Source organism: Castor canadensis, chromosome 14 (assembly GCF_047511655.1).
Source record: "Castor canadensis chromosome 14, mCasCan1.hap1v2, whole genome shotgun sequence".
NCBI lineage: Eukaryota > Metazoa > Chordata > Mammalia > Rodentia > Castoridae > Castor > Castor canadensis.
Window position 1 is genome coordinate 63541409 of NC_133399.1, and position 20750 is coordinate 63562158.

Sequence of the window (20750 nt, forward strand, 5' to 3'; positions counted from 1 at the left end):
GGTCCCTAAAAAGTCCATTTGAAAGAGAAGGGTTAGCTAGAACTATTACCTCATTCTCTGCCTTGTTTTTAGGAATTACTAATCTCCTTTTCCTGGCTGGTTTTTAAAAGGATGAGATGGATCACAATAGGTTATCTCCAGGCAATAAAGACATTTTCCAATGGTAGATGATGCTTTTAAGCTCATTTGAAGTTCAAAATCAATACCTAACCAGACAGGCCCTACATCTGCAGTACCAGGATGTCACCAAATTCCTAAATATACATACAAGGGAGGATAGGACTGCCTTATCCAACAGCAACCTTAGAGATTAGGAATACTGCAGCTTCCAATACCAACATGAGGGTTTTGTCTTTCATAAACTGAAAGCTTTTTTGTTTCCTACCAAATTAATCTTTTATGGTAATAGTTTCCACAAATTAATCTTGCTGTACTATTTCAGAGAGGACAAGTCAGAGATAGAGTACAGTGTGATTCTTAGATCATCAAAAGTTTCCACTCTTTTTTTTTAATGTCTTACATCTCTAGATTTCAAACTGGCTTAAGTTAACCCTAAGTCCTTGATATCAAATTCTTTGGTCATTCATCATCAGGGCAGAGGGCAAAAAAACTTCATGACTGGTGGGAAGAAAAAATGACTTGCTAGGCAACTGGCCTAGGTTTGACACTCAAAAGCCACCATGAATGAAGAATCACAATATTTATCCAGATATATAATTGGACTAGAATTGAATCTTCATTCTTTCCATACCACGCTTCTCCTTATATGCTTCTGCTTCAAATAGTTTGGGCAAACAATTTGAACCTAAATTATTAAAATGCTGCTTGTAGTTTTCAATCAGGGTGGGCATGGTCAAAGATTTAGCATATACTCAGGAAAGTGTCTCACTCTTTAACATTTAAATATTGTATGCATTCTCTGATCTGTTGACTGGCTGATTGACAAAAAAACTAGTGAACAAATGAATTGATATTGTGGCTTCAGGGAAGCACAGTTGAAGGCTGTAATTTAAGTCTCATAGACATTCAGACTTGGAAATGATCATGGCGGAGCTAGTACTAGGTAATAGGAATTGTGTACATATATGAAGGTAGACTTTGACGAGACATCTCAGGTTATGCTCAAACTCCAAAGGAGGTCACTGAATACCCCAAAGGATTACTGACATTTATTCCATATCCTTTACTCTGAGATGAATAAAAATGCTCAAAATATATAAAAAGTAGCCCACAAATATGTATTTGTTAAAATATGGCTTTTGTTTAGGTTAGTTTCAATAAGAAAAGTAGTATATTCATTTATGTGACAAGTCCTAGAATGTGAGGAATAGTTCATGCATAGGCTCTTCCCTGAGCAGTAAGATGGACATCAGTTTGATTTATTGAAAGAATGAGAATGAATTCCATTGAGCCTTATCCTTTTTATAAAACTGTGGGCCTGATGAAAAGCGAATTTACTGAAGCTAATGGGAAGTGTAGCATGGCTGCCATTTAGGGCAGTGTGGCCATTGAACCATTTGACTCATGATAGATTTTTTTTTCCTCTTTCATGATTGAATGGGATTGGCCCATTGACATTTTCATTAATCTGAAGAAGTCTCTGGCTGCCAATGTAGAACATACCAACAAACAGGTTCCAGGTAGTCATGTCCTGAAATGTTTCTCTCTGACGTCACTGTGTATGGGAGGAGGAGTGGGCAGGAAAGGAAATATCCTATTACTTGACTGTGTGGCCCTTTCAAAAAGGAATAAAGTGCTAAACAGAATCAGGTAGCAGATGACTCAAGGATGGGCAGTGTGGCAAAAGCAACAGACAGACAAGATGATCATGGGGTCCATGGAATACATTCCTACATTAGTACGGCTGTCACAGCAAGACAGAAGGTGCTGGTCTAACAGACTGAAACATTAGTCTGCTGAGCAACACGTCCGAGTCTCCACAGATAGCATTTTTTATTGCAGTATGACTTTCTTGGGAAACAAAACTTTAAATAAATCACAATTACTTATTGCTTAGTATTTTGGATAATAAATTCTTTAGTTTATCAGTACCTCACGGCCTTCAAATGTGCGTTCTTCAAATAGTTTCAATTACATATACATTCTTTCTCTTGAACAATAAATTATTCTTAACAAAAAAGTAAGAGAAAAAGGTACATAATTTTAAAGCAAAGAAAAACATATATTTTTAACATATATCATAAACTTATATGAAAACAATTCTCTCTCTATGTTAGATGCTTAAATATAAATAATAAAAGGACATTATGCTATTTACAATGTTACACAGTAATCTGAGAGAGAGTAATAACTGACATTAACTCATAAAGACAGCAAATGATTTAAGGAAACATCGGAGTAATGTACAATATGTATTTACAAAAGAATATATAATAGAACTTGTGATATGTGGCCATTTCATTTCGTCTGCATTTCGCTGCCGTGTTTCGTGGTCTTTGTGGATAGAAATCTCTGTGGCTGGAGGAATGCAGCCAGTACTAACATAAGACCAGGCCTTTCTTATGTTCACTAATGTGAGACATATACCATACAAACTCAGACCCCACTTCAAAAAAAAAAAAGCATTAGTTACTGAGCAAGTTACCCTGGATCCAACTCCACCTATGTCAAGACAGTCACACGGAAACAAGAAAGAGATGGCATATTGCTGCTTGGGACATATTTTCCTACACAGAGGACCATTTTGTACAAAGCAAAAGGCTGTCCACCAGGCACTCTTGGAATAAAAGAAATAAAAAAGGAAAGAACAGAACATGAATCTTGAGTGAGAACAAAGGAGTTTTGCATAAACTGGGGTCCACTGCACACCCCTCAGTGGATATGATTTCAGACCCAGGAAACAAAGTGGTTGTCAAAGTTCTGGGCAATTTTCACTACCTTAACACCCAAGACAGCTTTCCATATGCTGGGAGCATAGGTTCGTATTCCTTTGGATTGCCACGAGAATGCCTGAATTTATAAACAGGGATGATTGAAGTGATGTAGCAATGAAGCATCACAGTGAGGTCCCAATGAACATAAATCTGGCAGCTGTAGCAAGTAGCCCTGAGCAGCCAGCTGGCTTTCTTATCAAAGGAAGCTCTTGTTCCACAGGGAGAAAGGCTGTCTCAACTAATATGCCACCTCTGTAAGTGACCAGAATCAGGCTGGAAATAAAATTTCTTAGATATTTGCAATTTGAAAATGTACAGCAATTGTTGTACTGAGGATGATGTTTTCATCAGAAGATTCTACTTATTTTTCAGAAGGGGACATCTGAATACTTCAAGGTCCAAAGAATTTGAAACAGATGTTTAAAGAGTTTGAAAAATAGTGATAGAGATTTCTTTATTGAAATATGGAAGAATGAGTCAAGGCCTTGAAAGGTAATGTTAAAATAGTGGAGAGCTTCTTCAGGCTGTCTTCCCCATACCATGAAGCTGACTCATTTCTCCAGATTTGGAAATCAGCGCAACCTGAAGGAGCTCTTCAATGGGGGTTAAAAAGCAAAGGAGGACAATGTTGAGCAGAGAAAGTGGCATGTGTACATTGGAAAAAGACATGGGATACCAAATATAAGAGTAACTTCGAGGACCTGCAGACAAGCATCTCTGTGGATTGAAGAAACATGTGGGAGCATAATGATATTATCTCATGCCCAGCCAACATTTTTATTCTAAGACCTACTTGCCTGTCATTTCATCCCTTTAATTTGTAACTAAAGATCTGGTGAAGAAATAGACTCAGTTCACCTGAAAACAAGAAAACAGTAATTCTCATCAACTTTGTGAACCCCCAGTTCACCACTTTCCCATTTTGTCCCATGGCTCCTAGGAAGCCACTTGGAACTAAGCAAAGTATCAGTCCTGATTTGACATCAGAGGGCATAAAATGGGTTCTTCATTTTTTGGTTAGTTTTCTTATTTTCTTGCATGAGCAGTTATTTCAAATATCCTATAGGCTTGGGGTGGGTTTGTAATCACAGGAGAACATGGAGAATTTAGACTACTCTTAGACCTGTTTTTGTAGCAGTAAGGCCAAAAGTAAGAGAGGGAAAAATGGGTGACACAGGCTGCCAATGGAGAGGTGAGTCCACAGGAGGGGGCCACTTCTGCAAGTAAATGTGCTATCTTTCCAATATTACTGGCATTTCCTAGTGAGCCATCACTATGGAAGACTCTTCCTAATCACAAATCATATGCACATTGGCCATTCCTGACAAGAAGTGTTCATGTATATTTAGGACCCAACCAAAGCAACGTTGAAAAACAAAGGAAACATAATGGAGAGGATAGAGTTGCCAACCAAGTCACACAGCTGCTGTCCACCTGTGATTTCTACACATTCACTCCTTCTAAACATGGTAACATTTTCCTATGGGGACAAGTCACCACTATGTATGACAGACTCATTTTTATTCTAGGAGTGTTTTGGACAGATTGCTGAGTTTAAATCTGGGCTGGGTTCTTTTGTGCCATGAGCTGCTTTTTCTGGAGCTGGGAAGACACAGCCAATTGGCAGCTCTACATCAGTGTAAAATATAGGTCAGAAATGATTGCACCTTTATCAGTTGTGATTTGTTGTTCAAACTAGATGCTGGGTCATTCCCACAGAAAGAAAGTGAAATTGAGTCCTCTTCTAAGCTGTTGGATTTACCCTGATAGCAAGCCAGAACCCATTTTCTAAGCTATCCCTAAAACTGTTGCTCTTTGTAAAAAAAAGAAGAAGAAAAAAAAAGAATAAAGTCAATGGTAGCTCCTTTTAGCAAAAGCAAGCTGTCTTCTGATTGTTAATATAGTTTTTTAAAATCACAGTATTACTTTCTTCCTACTATTTAACATTACTTAATGCAGTTTCCTGCTGTATTTGATAGTAGCATGCTGTTGAATCTACTATTATCCCAGAGCCCCATGAAGCAAACCTTTGGCTGGCAGAGTAGATGCAACTCATTTCATACTCTGAAAGCAAAGAAAACTTCGTACAAAAGAGTATTTGGATGGATGTGCCATTACAAGACATACGGGTGAGTGCTACGACAAGCAAACAGAGTGACAGCTGCAAGTCCGGTAAATCAAACATCTAGTCAACATTACAATGCAATGCACAAGAAGCCAGCAGAAACTGAATATATGGGAGGTTTTGCTGAAATACTGTGGAAAAGCAACCACTGTAACTGTACAAAACTTGCTCTCGACATAACATAACATAAAGGCACCATTGATATCTTTCTCATTTTGAAATACTGTAAAAAATTGCTACATATGGCACATAACACATTTTTACATACATATATTTAATTTATAAAAGTTTTTATTCCTGTTTCTATTTGCAGAACTGCTAAAATAAAATAAATTGTTTAATTTAAGGTGGAATACTTTATTATATAAAATAAAGTTTTACAGGTGAATCTATGTGTTTATTTAGGTTTTATACAGCGATAGGGTCTTGGTTAGCAATCACACTAGACAGCCTGGCCTGTAATTCTTCCTGGGTGGAGAAGCGGCCTGCTGGGTTAGTCCTGCTGTCAGTGAGGCGGAAGGCAGGTGCTGCCTCAAGACTGGCTACCAGGGGGTTCTGTATGCCCAGGAAAGGTGTATCTTCACCTACTCTTTCATCTTCTGTTTCACTCTCTGAGTTACTGCTCTCAGAGCTTGTGTTACTGTCCATTTCCAACCTGTTGGCAATGTGGCCATTGGGCTTGGTTCTTTTGGCCCGCCGGCTGTTGGCGAGTTTCTTAACAGGCTCTTGAACTGGCTCATACTCTTGGGTCGTTTCGTACTCCTCATCCTCCACTATCCTCAAGGGGCTAGGGGGGAGGCTGGTACTGTCATGCGCGGGGTTGTGATGGAAGGAGTTGAATTGCTGAGGATGCTGGTCATACTTCTCCCGCAGCCTTGGTGGCGTCACAAGAAGCAGAGGTCTCTCTTCTTCCACGAAGGGACTGACTGCCATGGATGGCATAGACACCGTCATGCTGGATGCGGGTGGAGACGTTTCCGAAGGGGGCGATTTGGGGGAGCTTGGCGTGTGGAAATCTACAGGTGACATACGAGCCGGGGTGGTCATGGCTGACACATACCTGTGTGAGCACAGAATACCCCACATGAGTGTGGTGGAATAAGAGGCATACAGCAGGGAGGGCAAGGGGACAGGGTTCATGAGAGGATGCACTCAGAGTGCAATTTTCATTGTATATGTCTCCATTTTTACACTAGGAAATTCAGCACCCTCGGAATCGAAAATTATGTAGCCAAGAGTTTCCTCACAGGAGTACATGCAAAGATCAGCTAAATTGTCTAGCTTATCAAAGCTTCGGGGATCTTCAATCTCATCAGGAGTTTAAATAAAAGAATGTGAGCCCAGAAAACAGGACTGTAGGTTCTGGAAACCTCTCATCTTTAGAAGGACCAAGGCTCAGGGATTTTGAAGGGAGAGAAGTATTGCTTAAATACTATACCTTCCTAAAGGCCAAGGGGTCTTAGAGAATGAAGCCCAAATGGGGAATGGAAGAAGATCTAAGATGAGTTGCTGATAGCTGGATCTGCATGCATTTGGATCTGTGTGCCTTGTGTCTCCTTAGCTCAGCTATAAGGTTATGTCTTATGAAAAAAAAAGAGCATAGTAACTTAGATTTATTCCTGATAACAGTGTAATACATTTGTGTGCTTTTAATTTTTTTTTTTTATGAAATGCTACTAGTTAACATTCAATTTGCATCTCTGAATCCCAGAGTCTGAGACATTCAAAGGCAAGCCTGAGAGAACCTGGCTTCATTTTTACTACAAATGGAGATGATGTCCAATCTGCAATCTAGCTCTCTTCCAAAACCCACTGCTTCATCGGCCTTTGCTTTCATCATAGGTGCACATGCAAAGATCAGCTGAAGTGCCTAGCAATCCTTGGGGACTGCTCAAAGGTTGGCTTTACCATGATACTTTATGTTATGCCATGTCTGTTACTGTTCAGTGTTCTTGCCATCAGGATGCTCAGTGCACTGTTTTCCCACACCACACTTCCTTACCCAGAATAAGATGGCCTGCCTTTTGGCACTGAGGAGGATGAGTCATATTTCTCAGCTTTTGATTAAAAAAAAATGTCACCGATGCATAGCACTAAATGACTTTTCTTCACACTGACATTCACAGAGTCTAATTTGATGTGACCTGTGATGACACACAGCACCACTAGCTGAACTCTAACAGGAAGAGGAAGCCTATTACCTTTCTTGCTTTTCTATGACTCATAGTGATATGGACGTGAGATCCAGCTGTGTGTAAAATGGGAAAGTGTTCAGAGATTGAAATATTTGGAGTTTGAACCTGCAGACTTTTTGTTTGTGAGGTACTTAAATTAAGATCTTTGAGAAAAGCTAATCCAAATTCAACCAACACACAGAAGTGATTCATCTGTTCTCCCTGTGATCTTACAGGTCAGGTCTATTTTGTGGTCCTAGATCGTATCTGGGTTAAGCAAAGAAGCCTATCCCAGCAAGCACAAGTCAGTCTTCAAAGATCAACGTCATAGGTGGTGATGAAGAAAGATTTTACCCCTAACCTCCTTTTCATGTTTCAAAAAAGACTGAATTATGATGGGTAATATCTTTAATATATAAAGACATAATTACATGGATTCAAGTCTAATGTTTGAAGTCAATTTTGAACCCTGACTATTTTTTCATACATGGGGTGCAGTGAGAATACTAATCCCATAAATTCCACACAGTTCTGAAATGCCATTTTGGGAAAAAGTGAAGAAGTGATCAGTAGGCTCTATATAACCTAGGCCAAAATTGGTCCTTTTGTATTATATTCCCCCATCATAAGGGAAAAAGGACTTGATCACAGGATCAAAATCACTTTCACCCGTGTAACCACCAAATAAATATGAACTTGGTATTATCCAATCCTTTTAGTAAGTGGTCAAAGATTAGGCTGAGATGACAATAAGAAAAAAAAACAACAACAAAACCCAGTGGTGGAAAACAAAGAGCTAACAGTTTACCAATGATCTGAAAAGCTAACTAGGCATAACTCCTCCAGCATAGGTGTGAAAATGGATAAAAAGAATAAATGAATTCAATATTCCTATTTAACATCATTCAGTTTACTTTCCTCCATTCTTTACTTTTGTGATTAATTCCTCAACCCGACCCAATCTCCCCAGAAGAAAGCCAAAACATTCTGAAATAAAGGGCCATATTGAAGGCAATATCTGCTTTAAAAATCACCTGTGAAGATTGGCAGACGCAGCATACAAGAGATTTATTTATTCATCCCTTCTTGGAATTTCATAAAAGGGATAATATAGGGTAGAAAACAAGCATGTGTTTCCCCAGAACCATCAGCAATGACATAGCCCTTGATTTGATTTAACTGAGGCTGGAAAGTAAGACAGAGTTAGTGCATGAGGGCATGAGGCCAGCTCAACCACCAAATTAAGAGTTTGGATAACTGGCAAATTGGAATTAGAGAATGGTCCATATTAAGCATTGGTGCCATTTCTCTAAGGTTAGAACTGAGGAAACTGAGACCCTGAGTGGATCTGAGCTTATGGCCAGGTCTGGGAATTCCAAGTCTGCTGCACCTTCCACATCAAATCACTCCATCTCCTTAAGAGTCTGATGCCTGTCAGCCTCTGGGACGATGTGAGCAGCTCAGGAGAAATGAGTTCAGTCAAACAAAAGGAGGACTTCATCAACTAGGAGCACCAGGTAACTGCTGCCCCTTATTCTGATTGGGTAGATTTCCTTAGGTGAGACCGCAGGTGCTCATGGGGATTCTCTTACTGAGGTTCTCCTTGGCAGTAGCTTTGCCCTTCAGTTTTACCTTTCACTATGAGGAGAGTCTCGGTAGGAGTCAGGGGTTTCTCTGGCATGCCTGAGGAAGCTGTTACATTCGCGAGGGCCTCCCAAGCCATTAAGACGTCCTCTTGGGCCCCCAGCTGGGCTGCTGTGCCTACTGTTTTCTACTGAAGACATCATGATTACAGAGTGGCTTTCTGAAATGATGCTTTCTGTGTGTCCATTGCTCCAGCTATGGTGGGAAAACATGAGAGGTAGTGAGAAAAAAATTATGTATAAAAATCGAAATGAATGAAAGTAATTCTGAATGAAAGTGATTCTGACAGATATTCAAAATGATGCATCCATAGCTCACTACATTGTCTAAGAATAGAATTGTTACAAAGATACCATAAAGAGAATCTTGATTCAGAATGGGTTGGTGAACATACAGTTTATTCATTTGTTCACTCAGTCAAAAAATATTCATCAAATGCTTCTATGTATTAACCTTTCTTACAATTTCTTTATTCTTGAATGTCTTAGGTTAAACACTTTATTGTGTGAGCTACACTTGGAGCTCTAGTGTTGTTTTGGGTAGAGGGCAATCAGTTTGAGATCACTAGGGCATATGAGAATTGAAGGTTCAACTATTTGGGGTTCACCGATTTTCATGTGCATTTCTGAGGGCAACCCAAGTCTTAGAAATCAACTTCTAAATATTATGCAGAATACAAGACAGATGTCTCAGTGAATAGCAGGGCATAAATGAAGACAATTTCTAGAATGGGGAACAGTAAATTGGTGGGGTAGGACTTATTATTCATCCTTTTTTTTGGTAATGGAAAAATTGAAGCTCAGATTTACCCAGAAATTAAGGCGAGAAACAACTGATGTCCAAAGCCTGTTCCAAGACAGTACATTTTACTTCCTCCTAAGGATCTATTGTCTGGTACATAGAGTAAAAGGTAATGTGCAAAATGTTATTCTTAGAGGAATGCTATGGGATTTTTTTTTTATAATCATACCTGTGACTAGGAGTCTGAGTGACAGTAGTGGAGTGATGAGCTGTTGAGGTATAATGACTGGTGGAAAAAGATGTCTCCACTTCTCTCTCAACAATATGTTCACTGGAGATGACGTTTTTGGATACGTATTGCTGGATAAACAGAGACACAGCTTAAATACTCATGTAAATCAAAATACAAACATTGTCATACAAACAGATCTATTCTTATACTCATGCTTCATAATATCTTTCATTTCTCCAGTGGCCAGATGATAAATCCTCTCTTGGATACTCTGGCTTTTTGATTAGATGAATGTAATTAATGAATTACTTTCTGGACATACACACAATGTAGGTTCTAAAATCACAACTATATTTTATCAGAAAGACTTCTTTCTTCTCTCCATTCCCACTGATTCCCAGTGACTAAAATTCAGTACAAATTTTGTCTAGTAAATATTGTCACTATTGTTGTAAGTTAAGAAGGCTAACTGACGTTTGAGTGAAACAAAAGCACAAAGTTTTTCTTGTTCAAATTTCAAGTCACTAGAAAAAAATTTAAAATTTTTTGTATTTTAGATCGACCCTTCTTTTTCAATTTCATAGTACCCATGTTGCCTTATTGACATCATTGAAGTTTTTAATTTGTCAGTGGCAAGACTAACAAAGCTACTGAAAAATTTGAAGGGCTTACCAAAGTTTGCAAGGTTATACATTTTGACAAAGCACAGAATATATAGAAGGCCTTATATTTAGTGCAGTTATTTCCATCAGCAAATCACAGTAGCTTTCCTGCCTTCTATCATCAGTGAAAAGTTGTACTTTAAAAGTTGTTTTGAGGTTGTTTTTAAACCTATTAGTATTTCTAAGAAGTTGAGTTAAATAACAGGAAAAGAAATGGAAAGAAATATTCCTTGATAAAATAGGGCGCTTTCTAGTCTGACGAGCTATAGAGTCTAAAGAACTCAATAACTTCATGGAAGTCCCCAAATATACAACTTGAATAATGATTGAAATGTTGGCTGGTTCTGTTTATGGAAAGACTGTTCCTGGGAAGTGTATATACTTTGGTTTAAGGAAAAAATACAGTGACCTATTTCTCATCTGTGTACATTCTACTCTTGCTTCTTGGGAAGGAACTTAAGACCAACTAAGCTCATGAAAATAATAATGAACATTTATTGAATGCAGAGTGCCATGGGGCTAAATATTTCATGTAAATTAGTTTATTGCTCACAAGGAATCTTTGAAGTATGTATTATTTTTAGGCTTGTATGGATAATGAAATAAGGTTGAAAAAGGTTACATTCTGAAATTATATCATTTGAGCCATAATTGGAATCCAGGTAGTCATGGTAAGTAACATATATTATAACATAGGTAGTGACAGATTTTGGTTATATTGGTAGTGAGTGCATTTATCAACCCTGTAGAATATTCCCATCTACCGTTAAGGGGAAGCAAGCAACAGAGTATGTTAGCCTATTAGTACCTTACTCCAACAGTCTCCCAGAGCTCCTTGCTATAAGACTTGGTGGCAGTTAAGTGATTACTAGTTCCAGTCTTGGGTCTATGATATATCTGTTTCACTCACAGTACACATTTTTCTACAGAATAAAAAATACTGCAAAACAACCTTCAAGCTTGGTCTATTAAAAAACCATACATCAGAGGAAAATGGAAAAAACATAAGGATTATGCTGGAATAGTATTGCTTGAGCAATACTTCAAAAGCCAGGAGATCTGAGTACGGCTTTGGCCCTTATCTATAAAAAAGAGAGGTTTGGAAGATGATATGTAAACAGTCTTCAGAGTTGAGTATTCTATGATCCAGTTGAATTTAAAAGCCAAGTGCTTGGTAAAGTATAAACAAAATATTTGGATGATTAAAGACACATTTCATCTGGAGGGCTTGACATCACATAGGAGCCAGGCCATGAGCAAGCAATACTGTCACCTAGCTTTGCTGCTAAGACGCATGTTTGAGTCACTTGACCTTTCTGTGCCCTGAGTTCTTCCTTTAGAAATCAGAATGATTTCAGGCACTGTGAAGTATCCCTAATAAAAATACCTCAGAGGTCTTTGCTCATTTGTCGCTATTAATTGATTATAGACTTGGGTAGCCTTAATTTCCAAATTATTTAAAAAATTGCTTCTGATTGTGGTTGTAATAATTTTAACATTTTTCTTTGTTTTGTTGTTTTCCTCAGGTTTGGCTTCCATGGAGAACAAACCCAATGTTATTATCCCAACTCCTTAATGAACATTTCATAAGAGGAAATGTGCTGGTTTTACAGTAACCAAATCCATTAAAAAATGTTCCCATTATTTTCTCCTGGCAAAACCTCATTTCCTGGAAGCTATGCAGATTAATGGTGGCAGCTGAGAGCCTAAGAGCTTTAGAAAATAAACTTCAAGGCGCCTGAATGGAATAGAGATGTTCAGTTTCCCACCAGCCACAGTCAACATACATTCACCAGCTGAACGTTCTCGGGGGGTGGGTTGGGATGGTGAGGCCCGTTGGCTATGTTCACCATGTTGTTTCGTTCAGACCGGAGACTCTGCCGAAGCCGGTCGTGAAGCTTTTTCCGCTGTTTCCTGAATATGGAAAAATGGAGTATTTATTTTTCCCTATGATGACATTTTTTGGGGAAGTTTTAGCAAGGATTTATTTGCTAAATAAAGTAGGGAGAAACTTAAAGAAGAAGAAAGAAAAGGCACCTCCTGCTGGAAGTGCAGGGATGGGAGACCAGCTCCTCTACATTTCTTAGTAGAGCCAAGTCTTTCTTCTCCTAACACTCCTGAGTAACTTGAGGCAGTGGACTTGGCGGTGAGGAAGAGGGCAACAACATATATTACTCCATGTCAGGATAAGTGAAATCACACATCCTTAGCAAACAGGTTGAAAAAGCTACATGGGATTCTTCCAGAAACTTAGGATTTTTACTAAGGGACAAAGAGAAAATGGAGGAGAAAATAAATATGTTGATATTTGGCTAAAATCCAGACTTTCTTAATCAACCCATCTTTGCCTAAATCTTACAGATGGTCATTTGTCTTAGAGAGCAAGTTCTGCTGTAAAATTGATACTGCTTGATTGCATTTATAGCTTTTCCTATAGGTTTCTTACGAAAATGAACTTAGCTTTGAATGTGTACACTTATCACATGTATATGAGTGAAATCATGAACATATTTTGTCACTAGATGTTGGCATAATTGTAACATGATCCTACTTTTGTAATGCTTTTTGTATTAAGTAGATGGTGAATACTGAGATCGAAGCCAGTAAGACTTATGAGGTCAGCTCCATGAAGGCTTACCTCTATCACTTACTCCATTCTGACAACATGCTTAATAATGAGATACTGAGAAAACCCAATCCCTCGTCTTGATTTTGTGATATAAAAGTGTATTATTTTCATTTCTCAATGCAACACTGAGATCATGATAATATCCCCATGATCAGTTTTAGCAAAAGAGTGTCTTACCAGGCAAAACCACACACACACACACACACACACACACACACACACACACAAAACATGTTAATTCAACATTATTTCAGACTCAAAGTGGAGATTATATGTAGGAAAGAAAAGTGAAGGGAATTCATTTCAAATAGTAAATGTATTTGTTAATATGGATGAAACTTAAAAGGCCAAATATAGGGCCCACAAATCTATTTAAAAGTTTTCTCTAATTCTTTCAAAGCAAATTTTGCTTGAATTTCCTCCCGTGAGATTCCTTTGTGCACCTCACAATGTAAAAGCACTTATACTAAACGGCAACTTAATTAAATACAATAGAAACATATTTTGACTTTCAGAAAACTGCATTTCAAATACCACCAAGTATCTCCTTTATTTCCTAAGTTTGTGTGCAAATTGAACTTGTCCTCAATAATGATGTGCCTACTACACTTTTGGCACCTACACACTTCTCTGAGTATGTGGTGTCTATGTGTGTATGTGTATATGCAAACACATGTGCAGATATACACATGCACGCCTGTCCCTCCAAACCTTTATCCATCCTCAGAGCTATAGTCACTTAGAAATGTCCTGATCACTTGTACACAAATGGCAAAGCTTCTCAATGTATATGACTAGGAAAGGTCAAAATACATTATTCAGAGGGAAAAGTAAGGGGAAAACATCCCTTTACCCTTTTTCTCCCCAAGACTCAGGTGCAGAGCCTGGGGTCTGCAGAGCCCTGACTGCCTAAGCTAACTCTGCACTAAGGAGAGGCGTGTCGGGGAGGAGGCTTTACTTGGTTTTGCAGTAGGCCACCACACACATGATGCCGACCACCAGCAGGGCGATGCAGATGCCAGTTATTGTCACCACTCTCTTCTGGTAGAGCTCCTCCGCTTCTGGAAAGGGGTGAGAGCAGATGTCACCAAGGTCACTTACAGTTGCTGGGACACATTACAACTGGACAGTTGGCATGCTGCATGGCATTTCCCATATTCACAAGAACATAAGTACTCAATAATTCTTTAAGTTTACAGACATGTTTAAGGTACAACATGCTTTCCCTACAAAAAAAGCCAGCTTTGGCCACTGAAAGAATATTATACTCTATAATTACTCTAATTATTACTATGGTTGTAAATGTGATATTAAACTGGAATGTCATAAGCATTAATTATGAAATAACGATTCTGTTAAAACTCTAGATTTTATGTTTTAATCTCTTACAATAAGATAATGAAATAAAAAATAAAAATCTCTTGCAAAGACAACAGGGATCAAGATCAATGAAAGGAGGTAGTATTGGCACCAGACCGTCCCTTCTTCCTTCCTCCCTTCTCCACCCTCTACCTGAAGCCTCTTATATTTATATCATCAACTTATATCCAGTGGTCTTTACAAAGAGACACTTCTAACTTAAATATTAAATTCAAAGACATTTACAAGCAGGAACTTGGCTTGTAGTTAGAAAGTAAATTAAGGCAATATTTCTAAGGTTTAACAGTAAAATGTGAAACATAAGAGCAATCCAATATGGAGTAGCAGGGCACTGTATCAGAGAAAATCTACTATGATGGTTAAGGCAGTCCTGAGCCAAAAGGAAGATTTGTTCTTAAGGGGACAATGATTATTACTTCATTAGTTGACCTTACAGAACTAATTTATTTGTATGAAGAAGTCAGTCACTAGCACAAATAGTGTATAATTTGGAGTGGATTGGACATTCCTACTTTGGCCAACTTGGCAAATTAGCTAATAGATATTCTACTAAGGAAGTATGGTGCTTAGAACTTTGAACTAAAGGTACTACTGTATTCCAAATGCAATCAATCTCTAATTCATGGAAAAATTTCTATTAGCAAATTAGTTTCTTTGGAAGATAACCTGATTATTCTAAGGTAGGTCAGGTTGTTAACAAGATTTGTTGACTTAATGGAGACCCTGATCCCTTAGGAACTGAGCTTCCAATACTCTAATTACATTTATTGGAAGATCTTCACAAGTTCACTCAGGAAGAGAACTCAACTGGTGCCCAGCACACAGCATGAACTATTTACTTGCCAACACTTAATAAGCTGGTCAAGAACTTGAGCATATGGTAAAAAAAACAGAGTTGGTTTATCTGGACATCAATTAAGAGACCCTCAAGGAATATTTCCATTATGTGTTCCCAGTCTCAGCAGGTACACCTTTTTCTCTATTAAAAGAGGGCAACTTGCAGGACGTTTTCTTGAAATGAAAAAGTGAATTTTAATTTCTAGGATACAGTGGACCTTATCATTAAGCAAAACATTTCCTACAAGCCGAGCCCATAAGAATCAAATTCCAGTTAACAGGTCAAGAACATTGTCAAATCAAATTAATAGAGCACTAATAATTAACAGGAGAAGGAGAATAGAAGTCAGTAGGTAAAAGACCAGAATGCTGCATAGATTATATAAAAACAAACTGAAAGGGTTGGAAGTGGAAAGGAAAAACAAACCAAGAGGACAGACAGACTGACAGAATGACAGAGAGTGAGGAAGTCAAGTACAAGGGAAAACAAGGTTAAAAGTTAGGGAGCCATCTGAAGTCCCTGGCACAGCATGCCTGATACTAAGGGAGGAAAAATAAATAAATAAAAGAAAACCGGAGGAAGGAGATGCTTGGGTGGGAAGAAAAGGGGGTGCAAAGTTGGAAGGGTGTCCCATACAGCATAACTCCTAACCTGGGCAGCAGTCATGTGGAAGCCACAATTAGAAAGCAAAGCAGCTGGTGCATTGCAGTGCCGCAGTGTACGGGAGACATAGCTGCTGTCGTGAACTTTGGTGCCGCAAAAATCAAACGAGGACATGGAATGTGAGTCTTATATGTTAATTGCTTGTGTTGGCTCCCTCCCCTCCCTCTTAGCCACCAGATGGAGAATTATTTTTTATGAGATGTTATCTGTTAGCTGGTGCCACCATAGCTTCCCTCTCTGACCTTGGCATACTGATTAGTGTTTAGCGTATACATTTAAAAGAGGTATCACCCTGCTGCTCCTTCTCCATGGGACCCAGGAGACAGAGCAGGGCTCCTTCAGTTAAGAAATAAGAGTAGTATTGTTGCCAAGAAGAGGAAGGCCCTGCTTTTTCCTGTCTTCTTTAATTTATTCTATTTTTTTGTTGTTGTTGTTTTGTTTTAAAATGATGAGATTGGGACTGTGAATGTAGCTCAGTGGTAGAGTACTTGCCTAACATGCAGGAGGTCTTGGATCCAATCTCCATGCCCACAAAGAAAAAAGAAAAAAGGTAAGGCCTTGGTTGTCCTTTTTCACTGATGTCCTAACATTCTAACTTTAGAAAAAGCTGAGAATCTGTAAACTTGGAAAACGGGAACACACGCAAGGATGGGGTGGCAGGGGATGGCACCCTCAAGGATCCTTGATGAGTTGTCTTTTGATCGTTGTTAGTTATGAAAGAATAATTGAGTTTTTGAACAAATGGCATCTGATGATGGACCTGTTCTCCATCAGTTATGTAGGAAGATGTGTTGTTCACTAAAATGGTTACTTCATGAAAATGAAGAGGTAGCTCAATAAAGGACAAAGGTATGTAAAAGTCCTACAGTGAACTAATTAAAGTCAGAGCCATAGAACACTGACATGGGATTAACTTTTGTGTCACATCAGCATTGATCACAAGCTTCTCACCTAAACTTCTGATTATCTTCATGATTTTGCAAGCTCAGGTGACCTCAACAGTATGAATGTGCTAAAGGAAAAATACTTGGTAGTCAATAGCAAAAAGTATGGGTTCCTTTATTCTCTTCTCCCCCTTATTTTAACTCCAATGGTTGGGTCTGTCTCCATGAGTGCAAATGCTTCTCAGTCTTATAATTTGGCTGGACTCATCATAGTGAGTCAAATTAAGCACATTTTTCAGTCTGATATGTCCAGGTCAAGAGATAGATCTCTTGCCTCTCTCAGTTTTAACTGACCTTTAAGATCTAATTTTCTTTAAGGATGCAATGGACTCACCTATGGAGCCTTTGAGCAATCCTGATACCAGCAGGTCATCTTTGCTAAACCTTGAAAGATCTTACTGGGAAAGAAGTTAAATATCTATTTGACCTCATTGTTTGGAAACAGAAATATCAAATTCTGTAGTTAGACCCCCCCAAAGCTATACAGTGGGAAAATTCAGTTGTGATAAAAGGAAAGTGTGATGATGGGATTTTTTTCTTCCCTTCAGGAAAGGCCAAGACTGCAAGGCTTTTCAGAAGCAGAACACTTTCAATCAGGAGGGAAAAAAATCCCACAGTAATGTTATGCTAACTTCTGTGCTCTCCAGTGGGGATTTCCGCCCATCAAATTAATAATTTTCTTCTGAAAAATTTTGGGGAGGAATAGGCAATTAATTGAGCTTATGGGAAGTACATTAGGGGTAGGTGGTGGTGTTGTCATCCAAGAGAAGGCAGCAGCTGTGCTGTGCCCTTGCTCTATGACATCATGGAGCCAAGCAATATGGGATCAGAGAATCCACTGATTAGGACATGACATTACTGACCCAAGACCCCATTCCAGGCTGCACACAGTGTTTAGAAGGAGGTTTGTCTGGTGATGTGGAGACCAGGCAAGGTAGCAAAGCTCCCTGTGTTTCCCTGAACTGGCCTTTACACCCAATTATTTAAGATGAAGGTGTTCAGGAGCATGTCAACACTCTATCAGCTCACAGGAGACATATTTTATGTTTACAGTGTGAAGTTTTCTATTTGATTACTTATCTGAATAATCAGTGACACAAATTTAATTCTATTAGCACTGGAATTTCCACCTAAAATAGTACACGGTTTCTTTCTTTCTGCTTTCTATTTCCTTGCTTATAAGATCATGAAGTTGACTAGAGTCACACTTGAATATCTCCAGAAAACTAGAGTAATTCAAGTCTGTGCATAAAATATTGTATTGCAGTGTAAGGGTTTTCTGTGCTGTTACTAAATAGATGATTTTTATATTGTATGTCAAATGTCCATTAATCTAAGAAGTACTATTCTTGTAAATGGATGCATTTAAAGCTTCTTTTGTTTTCAGACCACTGGTTTGATTCTCCTGTATCCTATGTATCACTCCAACTCACCCCAGCTTTTAAACAACAGCATAGCCAGTTCCAATCAGTGGGTCACACAATGTGGGATCTATATGAATTTACAATGCATGGGGAAGATTTTAAGCTCTGAGTGAAGGTAGCTTGGGAATTTAAAAACTGCTGCACTCAGTAACATTTCAGTAAACTAATCATTGAGTAAAAGCAGAGAAATCATTGTTATGGCTGTATGATCCCTTCTAAAGAAAAAGGAAATTAGTTAGGAACTGAAAAGTAAGAGTAGGAAGGGAAAAAGATTTCAGCTCATAGGCTCTACATTCTGCAGGCTAAAAGGAATGATGATTGGTCCATACCCATAAATTCAATCCCAAGATGCTCTGCCAATGCAGAAAGTTGACAAAAAAAGAAGAAAGGGAAAAAGTTTCAGAAAAGAGCAAATACACTGCACTCCAAAACACATTACACATGACTATTACAGCTGTCTGTGCGTGCATACTGAACAGGACAAATGGTGGTGGTTAGGGAAGCAGTGCTCATGTAGGCCTCGCTGAGTCCACATGGGAACTCCTGGTCCTAAGAGGTGTGGAAATACCAGCACACCATATTTATTAACCCTTAAAGACTTTACTGAGGAAGGTTATATAGCTGAACTATACTCTACACTACCCATTACTATAATACCTTTACTATTTTTATAATCAGAAAAGACATTTGTTACCATTTCATTCCTTTATTAATAAAGGAAAGTTCCAAGGAGGTGATATTGCCCCCCAAAAAACCAGACACAGTGCCAGGGTCAGGAGCAGAAGCCAAGAGGATAGTAATTTGGCCTGAAAGTTTTATCATATTGGACTTAGATTTTTTATTGTTTCCAAGTATTTATACTTTAGCATTTCTTTTTCTTTATTATTAATTTTTTTTAGCTGTAGCTCCTTTCTTAACTTCCCACTTTCTTCTCCATTTAGATCATATATTTCATTTACAGATACTGGCAAATGCTTCTACCCCAAAAGTCTGAGACAGGGACCTGAGACAGGGACCAGTTTTTCATACAATTTCTGTGTACTGGACAATTCCATGTATCACTTTTTTTTGAATTGCAAAAAAGAAGAATTTTTTCAAGTGTATATAAGGGAGTGCTGTTTCTGGAGTCTTTAATTTTAATTTATTCTTCTTTGAAGTAACAATTAGAGCCAGATAGATCACGTATCCATAGTGCTGAGCTCTGACAGGCCCAGGTACAAAGCAGAATCTGCAGAGCCCAGGGAAGTGAACTCAATTGTGAGGCCACAGCTAGCCATCTTGGCAGCTTTAAGCCCAGAGACCTGCACAGGAATTCTGGGTAAAGAGGCAAAGAAAAAAAAAAGAATCCCCACAAAGGATACTTTTCATTCTTACAACAAAAATTGATAGCCAATTTTCATCACGTGAAGCCTTTGGACTTCCCTCCAGGTGGGAGGCAGGGACAGTATAAACTGAGGTCTGTAATTTTTTTCCTGGATCACTGATTTGAGAGATACCAGGTGATCTGATAATATAATGATATATTTCTTCAGTTTGAAAAATATGGTGGAGGGGTGTTACTCTTACAAAACCTAGGGTTTGGAAATGGAGAAAGTACCTCCTACAGAGGGGGAGAGGGAGGATCCACCCTGGTTTCAGCTTCTGTCTCTGCCTTTTGCCTGTTTAGTGCCTTTGGACACTTTGAGGAAATGTGTATGATACCTGTGTCTCACTGCATGACCCTGTGGGATAAAGGAGACATGAAATATGTCATCCAATAGCAGATGGGGTTAATGTCTTAGGAATCAGACACAGATGTGTCTGGGCCACTTACTGCATTCAGGTTCACTTTTGACTGGTTTTGTGGCCAGGAAAATTCTGAAAGCTCCTGGGACATATTCAAGAAACACACTTTAAAAACTCATAGCCCTTTAAGGAAATGAAGCTTCTCAAATTTAAAATATGTGAAATATATATGTATATATAAACATATACACACATATACATTTTTCTATTTTGATAATAGGAGGCACTATCTATAACTGTTTGCTATGCCTTGGGTCTAATGTACTTAGACAAATAACCTGAAATTATCATAAATTAAAAGCCAGAGGTTTAGGGTTAATTCAGTTGAATGAGATGTTCACATTAGAACAATTTACTCAAATCCAAACAGATTTCTCTTGCCTTTGTGCAATTTGTCAATTGGTGGGGCTTTCTCCCCTAATTTGCTTTCTTTTCTTTTTTTTTTTTTTCAGCTTCTTCACATAAACTTTGGAACATCAATGTGAAAAAAATGATTTTCTAAGGAAATTGGTGATACATGTTTACTCATCTCCTGAATGAAGATGTGACCTGATTTTCTTTCTAGAAGCCCCTCCATATCTTGCCTTTTCCTTCTGCCAGTCAGTAATAATTTAA

General features: G+C 38.4%; 1 protein-coding gene across 16 annotated transcripts in view; it reads right to left on the reverse strand.

The window, feature by feature from the left end:
• Window positions 1-1934: 1934 nt before the first annotated feature.
• Nrg1 (neuregulin 1) overlaps window positions 1935-20750 on the reverse strand; it is a 201368-nt gene continuing 182552 nt past the window's right edge. For 7 of the 16 annotated variants that reach the window (XM_074054672.1, XM_074054669.1, XM_074054673.1 and 4 more), the window contains 6 exons: window positions 18680-18703; window positions 14060-14162; window positions 12260-12386; window positions 9808-9938; window positions 8826-9032; window positions 1935-6079 (listed from right to left, as the gene is read on the reverse strand). In XM_074054672.1, coding sequence (XP_073910773.1) covers window positions 5428-6079; window positions 8826-9032; window positions 9808-9938; window positions 12260-12386; window positions 14060-14162; window positions 18680-18703 — 1244 coding nt within the window. In that variant the 3' untranslated portion in view covers window positions 1935-5427. Of the gene's footprint in view, window positions 6080-8825; window positions 9033-9807; window positions 9939-12259; window positions 12387-14059; window positions 14163-18679; window positions 18704-20660; window positions 20739-20750 lie in introns of all 16 variants that reach the window. The other 9 variants (XM_074054674.1, XM_074054671.1, XM_074054670.1 and 6 more) reach the window with 3 other exon arrangements.